General features: G+C 37.9%; 1 protein-coding gene across 1 annotated transcript; it reads right to left on the bottom strand.

Annotated features, from left to right (window-relative positions):
- fam81b (family with sequence similarity 81 member B) lies at positions 1-8485 on the bottom strand. The gene is made up of 7 exons (XM_053480453.1): positions 8294-8485; positions 7979-8097; positions 5965-6094; positions 3671-3777; positions 2756-2891; positions 1018-1213; positions 1-240 (listed from the first exon to the last, which is right to left on the bottom strand). The coding sequence occupies exons 1-7, from the start codon at positions 8483-8485 to the stop codon at positions 107-109; spliced, it is 1014 nt and encodes a 337-aa protein (XP_053336428.1). The 3' UTR covers positions 1-106.
- Positions 8486-14199: the final 5714 nt, after the last annotated feature.

Below are 14199 nucleotides of genomic sequence, written 5' to 3'. Positions count from 1 at the left end.
TGTAACACCCTCTCTAAAAAAGTAAATGAGTGTGTGACCATGCTGGTTTGAAAGCATTCTGATACTGCTCGTGTTCCCGTTCACTGTGTCTTGTCTTCTGTAGAGTTTAGACGTCTGGCTGTCCCACCACCATTCTCCGAATCTGCCTGATGTCTTTCTTCAGCTCTCCCTTATCTAGTTTGGCCTTGGTGTCACTGATCTGTCTCAGTGAAGCAATGGCATCATGGACTGATTGGAAACCTGTGTGACACAGCACACACACACACATAGTACTGAGGACCCTCCTCTAAAACACTTGTAAAACTGCTTGTGTGTCAGTATGTGTCTGGTGTCTGAAGCCTCATCTATAATGCATTACCAGCCCTGAGCGTGCTTCGGCAGTGAGATCGGGTGAGCGCCTTTTGCCTCTACAAGCTGAACGATTATTTGGCAAGCTCTTTGTGTCTGCTCACATTTACTGAAGTGGCCTGGAGTTTTTTAGGTCAAGTGTTTGGAGTTTTCCAGGGAAATACTACAGCCGTGGTTGCTTCCACTTCAAGTGAATGAGCTAGAAATTGCTAGTGAGTAGACTCTTACATGTAGTAGAGACAATCCAATAGTTGGCATGTTGGTGTAATGGAATGAAATGTATCTTGGCACCTGCTTTCCTGCCTCATGTTGTGCACAAACATTGATTAGCCATGCACTTTTAGATGAAACCCTCCGCGAGAGCTCCTGGAGGAGTAAATAATGCATTCACCCAGTGAAATTAAACACCTGTCTGACCTGGCACTGTATGCCCGGTTTAAATAGGAAATCTGAAAGTTCTTTTTTTTTAAAGATGTTTTAGGTTTTCTCTAGGAGCGGTTTATCTGTGAAACTGGAAATCTGGCAGGAACTACACTTAAAACTACACTTAATTCTAGGAAGCTCTTTCTCTAATGCCTATTTTACCACATCACATCACACATTAGGTAGAATATCAAACAGTTTCAGATAATGAGTTAATTTTGCACTGTACCAGATCACCTGACTCACCTGACTGATACTCCCTCCTTATTTGCTCCAGTTCAGCTTGGAAGCTCTTCTCCACAGCCTGGATTCTGAAATTCATTTTGCTCTCTGTTTGTTTTGCACGGTCTACAGAATGCACCTTTTCCAACTGCTTCTCCACACGGCCCAGGTGAGCAGTCAGGAGATCTACTTGTGCTCTCACCTTCTCCTCCACCTCCACCTCCACACACCCAAACACAAAATTATTAAATTAGGGAATATGATCGTATGATACGATTCCTGAAGTTGCAATCATCTTAGTTAACTACCTACCTTACAAAACAGTATGTTCCAATTTCTCATTTTTGTCTCAACTCTTCCATGTCTCTCAAGTTAGCAATATAATATTCTATGAAAAACTCTAAAATTCTAAAAAGCATAGATACTTAACCACACAGAATTTTCTCCCAACTTCACTGTCTATATACACTGATCAGCTATCACATTATGACCACCTGCCTAATATTGATTAGGTTCCCTTTTTGCCACCAAAACAGTGAATGGCTCGGACATCTTTCCTTTTCAGCAATTTGAGCTATCTTACTGGATCAGAGTACATGGGCCAGCCCTACACTTTCCATGCGCATCAGAAAGGCCTTGGCCACCGATGACCCTATCACTCGTTCACCGCTTTTCCTTCCTTGGGTTACTTTTGGTAGACCTTGACCACTGGAGACCAGAAACATCCCACAAATGATGCAGTTTTGGAGTTGTTCCTATAGCCAACACACTTTGGCCCTTGTCAAAATTACTTAAACCCTTACATTTGTTCATTGTTCCTGCTTCTAACACATCCACCTTTTAAAAATCTTGTCACTTGCTGCCTAATATATCCCACCTGTACCCACTATGACATGGCCAAATTCTGATGGGTGATGTGATGGGCCAGGGCAACTCCTCCAAAAATCCAGTTTTTGTGGAATGTTCCTGGTCTGCAGTGGTCAGAACATATCAAAAGTGGTCCAAGGGACTAAAACCGGTGAACTGGCAACAGAGTTCATTGATGCACGTGAGGAGCGAAGGCTCATCCATGTAATCCGATCCTATAGTTTTGGAGTTGTTCCTATAGCCAACACACTTTGGCCCTTGTCAAAATTACTTAAACCCTTACACTTGTTCATTGTTCCTGCTTCTAACACATCCACCTTTTAAAAATCTTGTCACTTGCTGCCTAATATATCCCACCTGTACCCACTATGACATGGCCAAATTCTGATGGGTGATGTGATGGGCCAGGGCAACTCCTCCAAAAATCCAGTTTCTGTGGAATGTTCCTGGTCTGCAGTGGTCAGAACATATCAAAAGTGGTCCAAGGGACTAAAACCGGTGAACTGGCAACAGAGTTCATTGATGCACGTGAGGAGCGAAGGCTCATCCATGTAATCCGATCCCATGGAAGGGCTAGGGATGAGGGACCTACTCAATATTAGGCAGGTGGTCATAATGTTATGGCTGATTGATGTACCTGTGTGCAATCCTCATATGGGAACTTTTTGTTTAAAGGCATTGATTGAGTTCATAGTTATCATGTGCTAATAAATGGTCCAGCCTCAAGAGGGTAAATCAAGTCTTTTTTTTTTTAGACATCCTTTCTCTTATGCGATTAATGAGACTGTGTGATATAATATATTACTCAACATTATGTTGTTCGATTTTAGTTCTCCAAGCCAGCCATCACTGCAGGCCTTATTTCATTTGATCAGAACACAAACACAAAATTTACCATTCTGTCCTGCAGCAGTTTGTGCAGCTGTTGCCTGTTTTGCATTTGCATTTGGGCTGTGCTGTTTATCTGCTCTTCTGTCCATCTCCTGATCCTGGCTGCTTCCTCTTCCAGCACCCTGATTCCACTGGATGTCCTATTCAGATAACACAGAGTTGTGCAGCACAGGCTAATTTAATAAAAGCTAAGTCTAAATCAAAGGGGCAAAAGTTCAAAAATGATAAATTGCTTCCCTCTGAGATAATTTCTAACAATTTCTCAAAATTAGTAGTTGAATTGTATCTCACTGAGCAGCAACTATGTCTTATTAGGCTTTAAATCAGTTTTTTGCCCCACAGTTCTGATGATCTCTGTACAGTAGATTTTATTATCTTAATATTTCCAGAACCCTACTTTGTGACACATCTTGCTATTTCTTTCTATCTGCCAAACCTGACAATCACCATCAGCACTAAGTCAGAATGTATTTCTGGGAGCCAAACTCATGTTGTTAAAAGGTGCTTAGATGCTTAGACTGCAATTAAGATTTAGGTCAGATGCTGTGATATCTTGTTAAATATGAAATTTATAAACAGACTTTGGTCTCACTGTATACATTAATGATATGCCACAGGTCCTGTAGATCCAGGTTATTGTCACTCAATAAAAGACGCTTAGTGACTGAGTCTAACTGTTTAAACGACTATTTCAATTTTAATTCATTTTCAAAATGTTTTAATTGTTATTTTGTTTGTTTTAAAAATTCAAAAGAAGTTCAAATTCTGAATAAAAGGAAAACTGCTGTTTCTGTTTAATATCATGTGTAAATAATGTTAATTAATAATTTAATACATTCAATTTCATAAATTGTGCATTTTTTTTATAATGTGTGAACATGTGTACAAACTATTAAGTGATTTAAAAAAAATACTTCACCTTATTTCTAGCTGCTGGATATCTCTCTGTATCTCTCCAGTCGTATTTTTTTGGGACGCATTCTGCTCTGTCTGTGATGTCTCCAACTTTCCCAAAGACTCTGAAATCTAATAATGAAGATGCCAGAAAAAAAATCTGGGATTTAAGACTGGATTATAAAAAGGTCAGCATGTGGCTCTCTTTATCGTACAACAATTCTGCTCTGAAACGAAATGTTTTTCACTTATGTGATTAGTAACGGAAAACCAGATGTGTAGCTTTCAGGACAAAGAAAAATCTTGGATGTTGATAAATAAGTATGACCCATACTAGATGACCACATAGTACTGTGTGACTGATATACAACAGTCATTCTGCTTTATCCATTTAAGTGTAACTGTGGTTTAATAAGTTATTTTATATTAGAAAAAATGGAAAATTATGCAATATCTTGAACAGATTTCTCAGTACAGAGATTTCTCTACAGGAAGGAGAGATCAGTCACCTCTAATAGGGGTCACAGAATCTATCCCTGTAAGATCTAATCAGCCTAAACACATTAAGAACATCAATCACCTTAAAACTGTACACCACATCTTGTCAGGGATGGTGTTAGTACGAACTGTACAGATTTGCTGCTTTGTCTGTTTTAACATTTTGTGTGGTTGTTTCTGCCTTTGTCTGATTTGATTCTATTTCATTTTCAATTACCTTTATGGCATTTTGGGTGTGTTTAGCTTTGATTTAATGCATTTGCTTCATAGCGGTTTCCTGTTTGTCTCTTAGCTCTGCATCTACTATAGCAACTGAGCTTTTTACAGTAAAAGAAAAATGAGGACAGATCAGTTCTCTAATTGAAATTAGCTATAGAATGGCTTAAGGCTGAGGCTGTTTAATAACTCGGGTCATCAATATGTGCCATTATGTGCATCCAGACCAATTTATAGCTAGAAGTGCAGATATAGCAGCCATACAGGGCTCTTATGAGTATTGGTGGCTCAGTGGTAGGTTTCTCATCTGACATGCAAAAGGCCTGGGTTCAATTCCCACCCAGTGCCCAAACCCCATCCACTGGAATCAGTGACAGTCCCAAGCCTGGATAAAAGTGGAGCGTTGTGTTAAGAAGGGCATCTGGTGTAAAACCTGTGCCAAGTTGCGTGCAGATAGGATAGTCCTCTGTGGTGACTCCTCGATAGGGAGCAGCCAAAAGACAAACAACAACAACAAGAGAAACTAGAATGTTTCCTTTAAAAGAACTGGAAGAGTAAGCCTAAATTTCAACTTCCATTTAATGATATTTACACCCAGATGTGTTAAAAAAATTTAGGGCATGGTACCATTTATTTAAACTGACACATTTTTAAATGATCGAAAATACAGGAACAATTTTACAGGTGATTTACAACAGCTTGTTGCCCAGATATGCCTTGATAAATTGATTGTTTAAACAATCAATAGCTCTAAATGTCTTCATGCGTTTCATCATGTTGAATCATGAAGAATTTTTAAACAAAAGGACAAACCAACAGAGAGACTATACAGGTAAAGCTAAGAAAAAAAGTAGAGCATAGCCAGTACAACAGGTTGAAATGTCATGAACAGAACAGAAACCACTGGTTTACTAACAACTAGAAGCTGAACAGGTTGGTCAGGGAAACCAACAGCTGTCGACAAAAGCTTTGTTGATTTCTGTGAAAAAAAAAAACTGTGAAAAAACAAGTTACCATGACATCACCAACAAACTTCACAGGGCAAGGCTGGGGGTATCGCAAATCTCCGTTCAAAGAAGACTATAGATACCACATGATGCAAACCAGCAGAAGAACCTGAAGGCCAGCTTTGATACCAAGATGTGGAATAAGATTGTGCTTCTGATCTAAAACATATGAGCTCACTGGTCAAGCATTCATTTTTCATGCAGTTCACTCGTACTGCTATTTTCATTCCATGGTCACATCAGTCTCTGACTCATCACCCTACAGTAGGTAAGAAATAAATCCCCCACTGCACCAGCCTCTCTGCACTCAACTGATCTCTGTTCACACAAACGTCACTGGGGAAATAGACTTCGAGACGTTTAATCAGTCTGGTTTCTTGTTGTAAATGTATTTTTGAAGGCCATTTGAAGAACATTCTAACTTCATTTATAACCTGTCACCTGTACAGACTCTGCTTCAGTGGTGATGTGAGAACGCAGGAGCTTTGCGGACATTTTGAAGGCTGGTATCAAGTCACAAGAAGGTTTTATATGATTTATATGGCTTCTTAAGGTTTTTTGGTACAACATTTAAATATACATTCAAATAATATCTCACCTTGCGTTCCAAGTCTCTAAGCCTAAGCTCAATCGTGGAATGCATCTCAGTGACTTCCTGCTGAAGCTTGAGTATTTCCTGTCCTCCAGCCCTGACATCTACAGAAAGCTTTGCTATGGTGGCATCACACCTAGTAGCACAAAAGCAGCTTTAGATTAATAGTTCCCTGGAGGCTCAGTTATCAAAGAATGTGTCAAATGATAGTTGGTTGGGAAATCCCAGTACCTTTTCCAATATCTCTTTGAAATGTACCTTTAACTAAAAGCCCTTGGTTAAATTAAAACCATGCCGGGTGAACAGAATTGACTGATGATCCACTCCATACTATTAGCATTGAGTTTCCAGAGGTGCTAAAAACACATTTCCTCTTCAAAGCCCCACTTCAAAGTATTCCTCTTCATACCCATACAAGGCATAAAAATACAGGGTTTCTGCACAAGACTATATTAATATGGTACTACTTGATTTTGATTTAGTGCAAGGTAAGTGAATGGATTTACACTGATCAGCTATAACATTAACACCACCAGTCAAATTAAATAACACTTATTAGCATATATATCCGGTAATAGTATTTTATACTGACATGATCATGATCATGATCATTTATTTACATTAAAATCAAGGTATTTGGCATTTGGCTCTTATCCAGAGCGTAGTTTCCTCATTGCATACATGTAGATCCTTACCCTGGGCTACTAGATTACTGACCAGCACCATCAATCAAACACTGTTTTTTTTTTTTTGTGAAGTGGAAGAAGACTATATATCCTCACTATTGGGAAAACATGTGGCTGGTGCTATCCCTCGTTGACAAACGTGCACATTCGAGATGCACATGTTTCAAAACTGTATATTTTAGCTCATACCGTACTTGGAAGATAGCTCAAATTTATAATATATAGCAGGCACCAAAAAGCAGACAAAATAAATGCAAATACATACATAACTCCACCAGTTTAGATTTGATGCTAAGGTCAAGATAAAGAAGAGATGGGTTTACCCTCATTATGTAAAAAAACCTTACAGTAGGTAGATTGGCTCTGAAGTGTCCCTAGTGGTAAAAGAGTGTGTGAATGTTTTTAAATGATGCCATGCGTTGGACTGGTGTGTCACCATTCTGTAGACTGGTACCCATCAATATGGGTAATGAAGACAAAGTAATAAAGCACAGATTGTTAGAAGCTTACATTTTATTAAAGTGTTTTATTAGACTATAAGGACTTCAGCAGAGAGGAAAGTATCTAATCTATACCTAGTGTGGCTCTTAGGTCCAAATGTGACAAAAACCCTTCCTATCTTTACATGGTGTTTAAATTGATTGTATTACTTAAAATGATTTTATTGATTTGAGCTTGTGCCTTTACATTTACATCCCTGACCAGGTGTCTAAGTGTTAAAGTGTTTTAAGTGTCTATTCTAGGACGTAACTGCAGCCTAAAATAATTTTTGTCCTCTACTGCAATTTAATTTCACATCTATTCTTTAGTATTATGGTCTTTTGTGCACATGCATTCTATGGAAAAAAATTTAGATGGACACCCAAATATCACACCCATATGTGGGTCTTCTCCAAACTGTTGCCACATAGTTGGTACACAATTGTGAAGGATGTGTTTGTGTGCTGAAGGTTTAAAATATGACCTCCCTTGAACCAAGGGGTCTAGCCCACACCTGTTTTAGCCTGACAGTGTCCCGATGCAAAAGGCAAGAAGAACATGAGTGGCTGAAGCCATGACCTCAACCCTGCTGAACAATTTTGGGATAAACTGGAATGCCAGCTGCAACCCTGGCCGTCTTTCTTAAAAGCCTCCAGCATCACTAATGGTCATGTTCCTGAGTAGGCATAAATCCTAAGTCATGCTCCAGAATCTACAGTAGTAGAGAACCTTTCCAGACTGGTGAAGGCTGTTGTAGAGGCAAAGTGGTAACCAACTCTGTGTTAATGGCTCCAATAGTTGGGTGTTCATATATTTTAGCCCATATAGATTATTGAAATCTAATTTATTGATACCTGGCCACTCTACCCCGTAGATCTCCAACCACAGCCAAGTTCTTGTGGTCTAGACTTTGAACTGCAAATGTTGTTCCTGATGCTATGCTGTCCCTCTGAACAATCTGAGCCTCCAGCACCTACAGTACAAGAAACAGTTGACATGTTAGTATAGACGTAATAATTAATAGACTGTACATGTTATAACAGTCCTCTTGCCTCCCTTTATAGATTTATGGAATTTATTCACTTTTATGGTATTTCCAATTTGTCTTAGCTAAATCACAATTAAAAAGTTCCCACATCCTCCCAAACCATCAGTAGATACTGGTATACCTCAATGTCCTTGCTGAGCTGTTTGACAATACTTGTGATGGTCTGTATGTGGTTTTCTAGAAGTTTCCTTGCAGATGCTTCAATTAAAACAGATCCCTGTGTGGCATGCAGACTGTTGACCACATCTTCTTTGATCCTAAAGGCCTTCTCTAGCAAAAAGGCCATGGTTTGTTCTGGTCTGCTCAGCTCCATTTATGCTGGCCTTGGTGAAGAAGCAAAATATACTTGATTAATTTACAATGAAACTTTTCATGGTTAACGTATGTGGTGGTTTATTGTCTAGATAGGTAGATAGATTGTTTGATCAATTTCAAATCATGTAAATCATCCAGTAACCTACATATGTAGTCCAATTATGGACTGTGGAGACAATGGGAAACATTGTATTTATTCCCATTTTACACCTGTGGTTGGACCTCCAGTCAACTTTCACATGCGCATTCACACACTTCGGGCAATTTCGAAGTGTGTTAGCCTGATCTGCATGTCTTTGGGAGGAGAGGAGGGAGAAGTGGGAGTACCCGGAGGAAACTTACCAAGCACGGGGTGAACATGCAAACACCATGAACACCGATCCAGCGAATTGAACCTGAGTCCTGGAGGTGCAAGGCAACGATGCTAACCACTAAGCCACTGTGCAGCCTCATCACAAACATTACCGCATTTTAAACCCATGTTGGTGTCATTCTGGCTGTTTCCAGAACTCATTAACAGCAATATCCTACGGATTTTCCCAGGCTGCCACACTTATGTTAATAGTCACAATTAGACGACCTAGCAGTCTGGTCTAAATATCTTGATAAGCTGAGGGGCACAAGGTGCTATGAGAAGTGTTCCTGTTAAGCTCAGGTAAATTTGTGAATAAGCCCAGAGGACCTTCACAAATCACATGAGTCATTGATTAGCTGCTGTTGTGGTGTCATGGTGATGATCTCAATGTGTAAGTGCTTTTTTTTTTTTTTTTTTTTTTAAATAATGGCCTAATGAAATAACTGAAAGGTCACGGATTAGACGTGGGTCACACAGCACAATCACTTTTAGAGCATTTGATTTAAAGGTTTTATTAGCACCCTGATCCTAGTTTTATTAGCACCATGATCCTGTTTACAGTGGTCTTACACGATGATTGCTAAAGAACTTATGTCTTAAACACTGTCTGGCCAGTAAAGTTGCACAATATTTTCTGCAACTTTATTGGCCAGACAGTGTTTAAGCATGAGGCATCATTTTTTGTATTCTTGTGGCCATAAATAAACCTTTAGCTTTAATTATGGCACGCAATGTATTGGCCAATTCATGTACAAAATGATTGTTTAATTATGTAAATCTTTTTTTTATTCAAGAGTTTTATTTCATTCACACATAGTGTTGTTGAGCCTAAACCTGATCAACTAAATCAACCCCATATTTTAACACAGTCTACAGTGGATACTATGCATGTTGGGTGCATCGCTTTATGCTCTTCCCTTCTTACCCTGACCCGCACATCGCTATGGAATAGCAAATTTAAGCCCTTTTCGGATTATCTTCACTAACCTAAGTGTTTTCCTTATCACTGTGCTTATGGCCATTTGGTTCAAATCATATGAGATCTTGTTGCATTTCATTTGGGGAAATGCTCTTACTTTAGGGCAATACCAATCATTTATGCAATTTCCTTAATGCTTTTTCTTTTTCTGAAATACATTTTTTGGCCATATCATTCTGAGTAATTGGCAGTTGAAAATATTATATAATCTTCATTAAAAGAAATCCTGCAGCCAAGATCTCTCAATAAAAAAAAAAAAATACATAAGCTGGTAATATCTATCTATCTATCTATCTATCTATCTATCTATCTATCTATCTATAACAAAAAAATATATAATTTTCTGTCAAATCATATATCTGAATGCATTTTTTCTTTTTGACATGAATATTCTAATAACTTTTCTGTTAACCTTTTTATATTCCTTTCACCTTTTTCAATTTCCATCCAAAAATCATGGTCAGTTAAAGTATCCCCAATCAAGTGAAACATTGTAAAATTGTGAAATGAGTTGGAGCATTTACTTACAGTTTCATGTTGTTACATGCAAATAATATACAATTATTCTTATTCTTCATACTGAACAACATGCTGTAATTATTATGATAATTAATAACTGTCATAAAAACTTAACAAAACTGTGCAGGGTAATATGTTTTTCGCAGCAGTTATCTGTGTCTGCGTTTTTTAAAACAACCTCTCAAGACAGCTCAAAAAAATATTAAATTTCTTTTCTGATGTTGGATATTCAGTTTAGCATAATAATAGGTATAATAATAATAATAATAATAATAATAATAATAATAATAATATATGATTATACTGTAACCTTTCTGTCTAAAATACTCAATTTAAAAGATTTTTCAGATAAACATCTTAATCACATATAAACCATAAATGTTTTTTTTAAAATTGTATGACATGCAATTTTAAGTGAATAATCTGTATGTTTTAAATATTTCATGCAGTAAAGGGTTTTATGTGTTGGCCTGAGTAATGCTTTTGGCTACTATACACTCTCTTATTATTATAGCTTATAAACAAGAATCAGGCCAAAAACTTTGTAAACTTAAAAAAACAAAAATCATAATAACATTTACAGAAATATTGTTTAAAATCAGTCCATTGCAGAAGTAAGGAAGCTGTATCATTGGACTGTTTTGCACTCTGTTCCCTTTTGGCATTAGGTTGTCTGTGAACACCATCCTTTCATGATCATATTGTTTGAAGTCTACAGCTACATTAGCCTGGAGTAAATTACACCCCTTTACAAAAAAAACAAAAAGGGTTTGGATAAAACTGAATTTTCTGACATTTTAAGATATGAAACATATATTTTCCCACTTGCCCGCAATTTGTTGCCGTTCTGTCCTGTGTGTGAACTCAGCTGTTGTTGATCCTGATCTTATAGCTACTGCAGTCAGAGCTCTGTGGGTGTGACTGTATACTTGACAACCATTTACACTAAATTACATTACACGCAAATTGAAAGGGAAGAGGAAAGAACATGTCAACATATTTTGATTAATGATTCAAAACTGATGTCAGGTGTCGAGAACATGAAAACAGCTTAGTGTTGAGGCAGATGTCTTCGCCATACTCACTAACTTCTCATTAGAGTGCTGATAATTCCCCTGGTGTATACCATCATCGTTTTGATTTAGGAGGGTTTTCATTTAATCACAAGGGTCTGTTTTACGCAGTTTAAAAATAAACCCAAATAATATCTTTAGGGAAATTAAACTCGTTCCCTTTTGTATTATTCCTTAACTATTGTTCCACTAGGGATATGATGTCCTGTACATTCCCAGATGGGGGAGGGATCTTTCAACTGTATTTCTTGCCGGTTTGAAAAGTAAGCTACAGTTTAATGGCATGTCATTAACATGTAATATTTACATTTAGCCATTTGAGATTAATCTAAATACTGATAAAACAGATAATATTAATAAAACAGATAGCTCTTAAGTTATCATTTAAATGTATGGACATCTAAAGTTCATTCCACCACCAAGTGCCAGAACAGAAAACAGGGTGTATCTGAGAGATTTCTGCCCTAAATTTGACTCTTTGCTTAGATCATTTGGAAATAAATTTAAATAAAGAACCGATCATTTCTAACAAACTGCAAAGTAAAATTTATGGAAATTTACTTACTTCACAGTACTTATCACAGTAAAAAACTTAAAAACTAAACGAAACTACACACTGAAACATATTGTTTACGTTTATATTAAAATAAATAGTAAATTATTAGTGATTCTGTTTTAAAAACATTATCACTCAATCAAGCAATGTTTTAGGTTCCCCTTGTGGCATCAGCACTGTTCTGGCCCCTCGGCGCATGGCTCCACAGGGCTTCTGGAGGTGTGCTGTGGTGTCTGGTACCAGGACATTGGCAGAAGACTGTCGCTGTCCATCCTGCTAAAAAAGGCTGCATGGTAGCTATTGGCTATTTACACCAACCCCACCTCCCCCCAAAAGAACAAATAGAGTAATAGTTAGGATTGGGCCTAGTAGGTATTCTGGAAGTTTTTTGTGACATGCATATACTGTATACAGAGGTTGTAGTAATAAACTAAAAACTATAGATGAGTTAAGACTTTTCCTTACTAAATAAAAGCATGCTTACCAAGTAATAGTCAAAGTAAATGCAAATGAATGCAAATTGTATTGGGGTGCGACAACACCTGGGTGTAAATAGTATGGTTGACTAGGAACACACAGATACAAAAAGCAAAGCATACATTTAGCATTTGGTAATATTATTATTAGAGTGTTTAACTTTGGTCAAACATGTTGGGTAGTTTTCTACAACCTTCTTACAATAAGTTGTTGGAAGTTTGGCCTATTCCTCCTGACAGGATTTGGTGTAACACAGTCCTCCATGCTTACACAGGTTTTTCATTTTCTATTCTTTTTAGGTCAGGTCACTCCAATGCCTTGAGTGCTTAGCCAGAACTGTGAAACTATGCTTGGGGTCATTGTTTGTTTGGAATAATGATTTGTGACCAAGCTTTAATTTCCTGTCGTGAGATGTTGCTTCAATATGTCCACATGATCTTCCTTCCTCCTGATGGCATCTATTTTGTGAAATACACCGGTTCCTCCTCGAGCAAACCTCAAGAATTCTAATGATGGGTTAACACCACACATTGCTTCATATTTAAAAGAGTTTGATATTTTCAAGAGTTTTTTCTTTGTCATACTTAGGAGTAGCTACATGTTTGGAGTGATGTTTTAAATGAACTGGGTATCAACTGAATTCGGTAATGCTTAATACATTAATACATCTTATAAGAACTGCAGGTTTGGAGTTGCTTTGATCCAGTCATCTAAAAATCACAATTTGCCCCTTGTCAAAATTGCTCAAATCCTTTCACTCGCCCTTTTTTTTCTACTTACAACACATTAATCTCAGAGACAAAGCGTTCACTTGCTACAACTTCCAGCTGCCATTGTTACAACATACTGTATTCTAACTGTAGCTACTGTGACAGCCAAATTTTGATGGCTAGAAGATTGGCTCTTGTAGAATGTTCCTTGTCTGCAGTGGTCAGGACATACAGTACCAAAAGTGATCCAAAGAACTACAACCGTTGAACTGGCGACAGGGTCATGGGTGGCCAAGGATAACTGATGCACATGGGGAGTAAAGGCAGGCCCGTGGAGTTCCGTGGAGTATTTAATCTACACTAGGAACGCTAGTGTAGATTAAATTGCTAAAAACGTTAATGCTGGTTGTGAGAGAAAGTTGTCAGAACACATTACTTAATTAAGTGTAATTACTGTTTTGGTGGCCTACCCAATATAAAGGGTGGTGGTCACAATGTTATGGCTGATCAGTATAAAGAACTGAATTAAATTTTTTGTCCCCTCCTTTAACACGTATTTAGATTTGCTTATTAGATGCACTAATAGCAGATGTAGCCCGGGAGGAGGCGTCCGCGAATCCATAACGCTGCGTCCAGGTTTAGGCTTCTCATTCACAGCCCTGTCCCTTGTGTGACTCACTTTCCTCTCGCGAGTCGTTCGAACTATTGATGTGTGATTCACCACTGCGCGCTCGCTCGTGCTCAAGAATCGACTCACTGAAAGAGTCGTTCTAAAAGAATCGCGTTTGGAATCTCTCATCTCATCCCTGGAGTCGTTTGGAAATGTGTGAGTGTACGAGGGTGATTAGAGGATGAATAACCTGCCCGCCTGGTTACTTTCTATAGCTTGATCATTCGGCTTGTATGGGGGTAAATGAAGATTAATATTTTGGACAGAATATTAGATTTTTTTTTGTTATCTCAAAATTATATAAAGAGGCATATCTTAGGGAAATCGTGTGTGCATGGTGTCAGGTATCAGGATTTGCTTGTGTAATATACAG

The sequence above is a fragment of the Clarias gariepinus genome, chromosome 21 (assembly GCF_024256425.1).
Source record: "Clarias gariepinus isolate MV-2021 ecotype Netherlands chromosome 21, CGAR_prim_01v2, whole genome shotgun sequence".
Taxonomy (NCBI): Eukaryota; Metazoa; Chordata; class Actinopteri; order Siluriformes; family Clariidae; genus Clarias; species Clarias gariepinus.
Note: the sequence above shows the minus strand (reverse complement) of the source record. Positions and strands in the feature narration are given on the sequence as shown.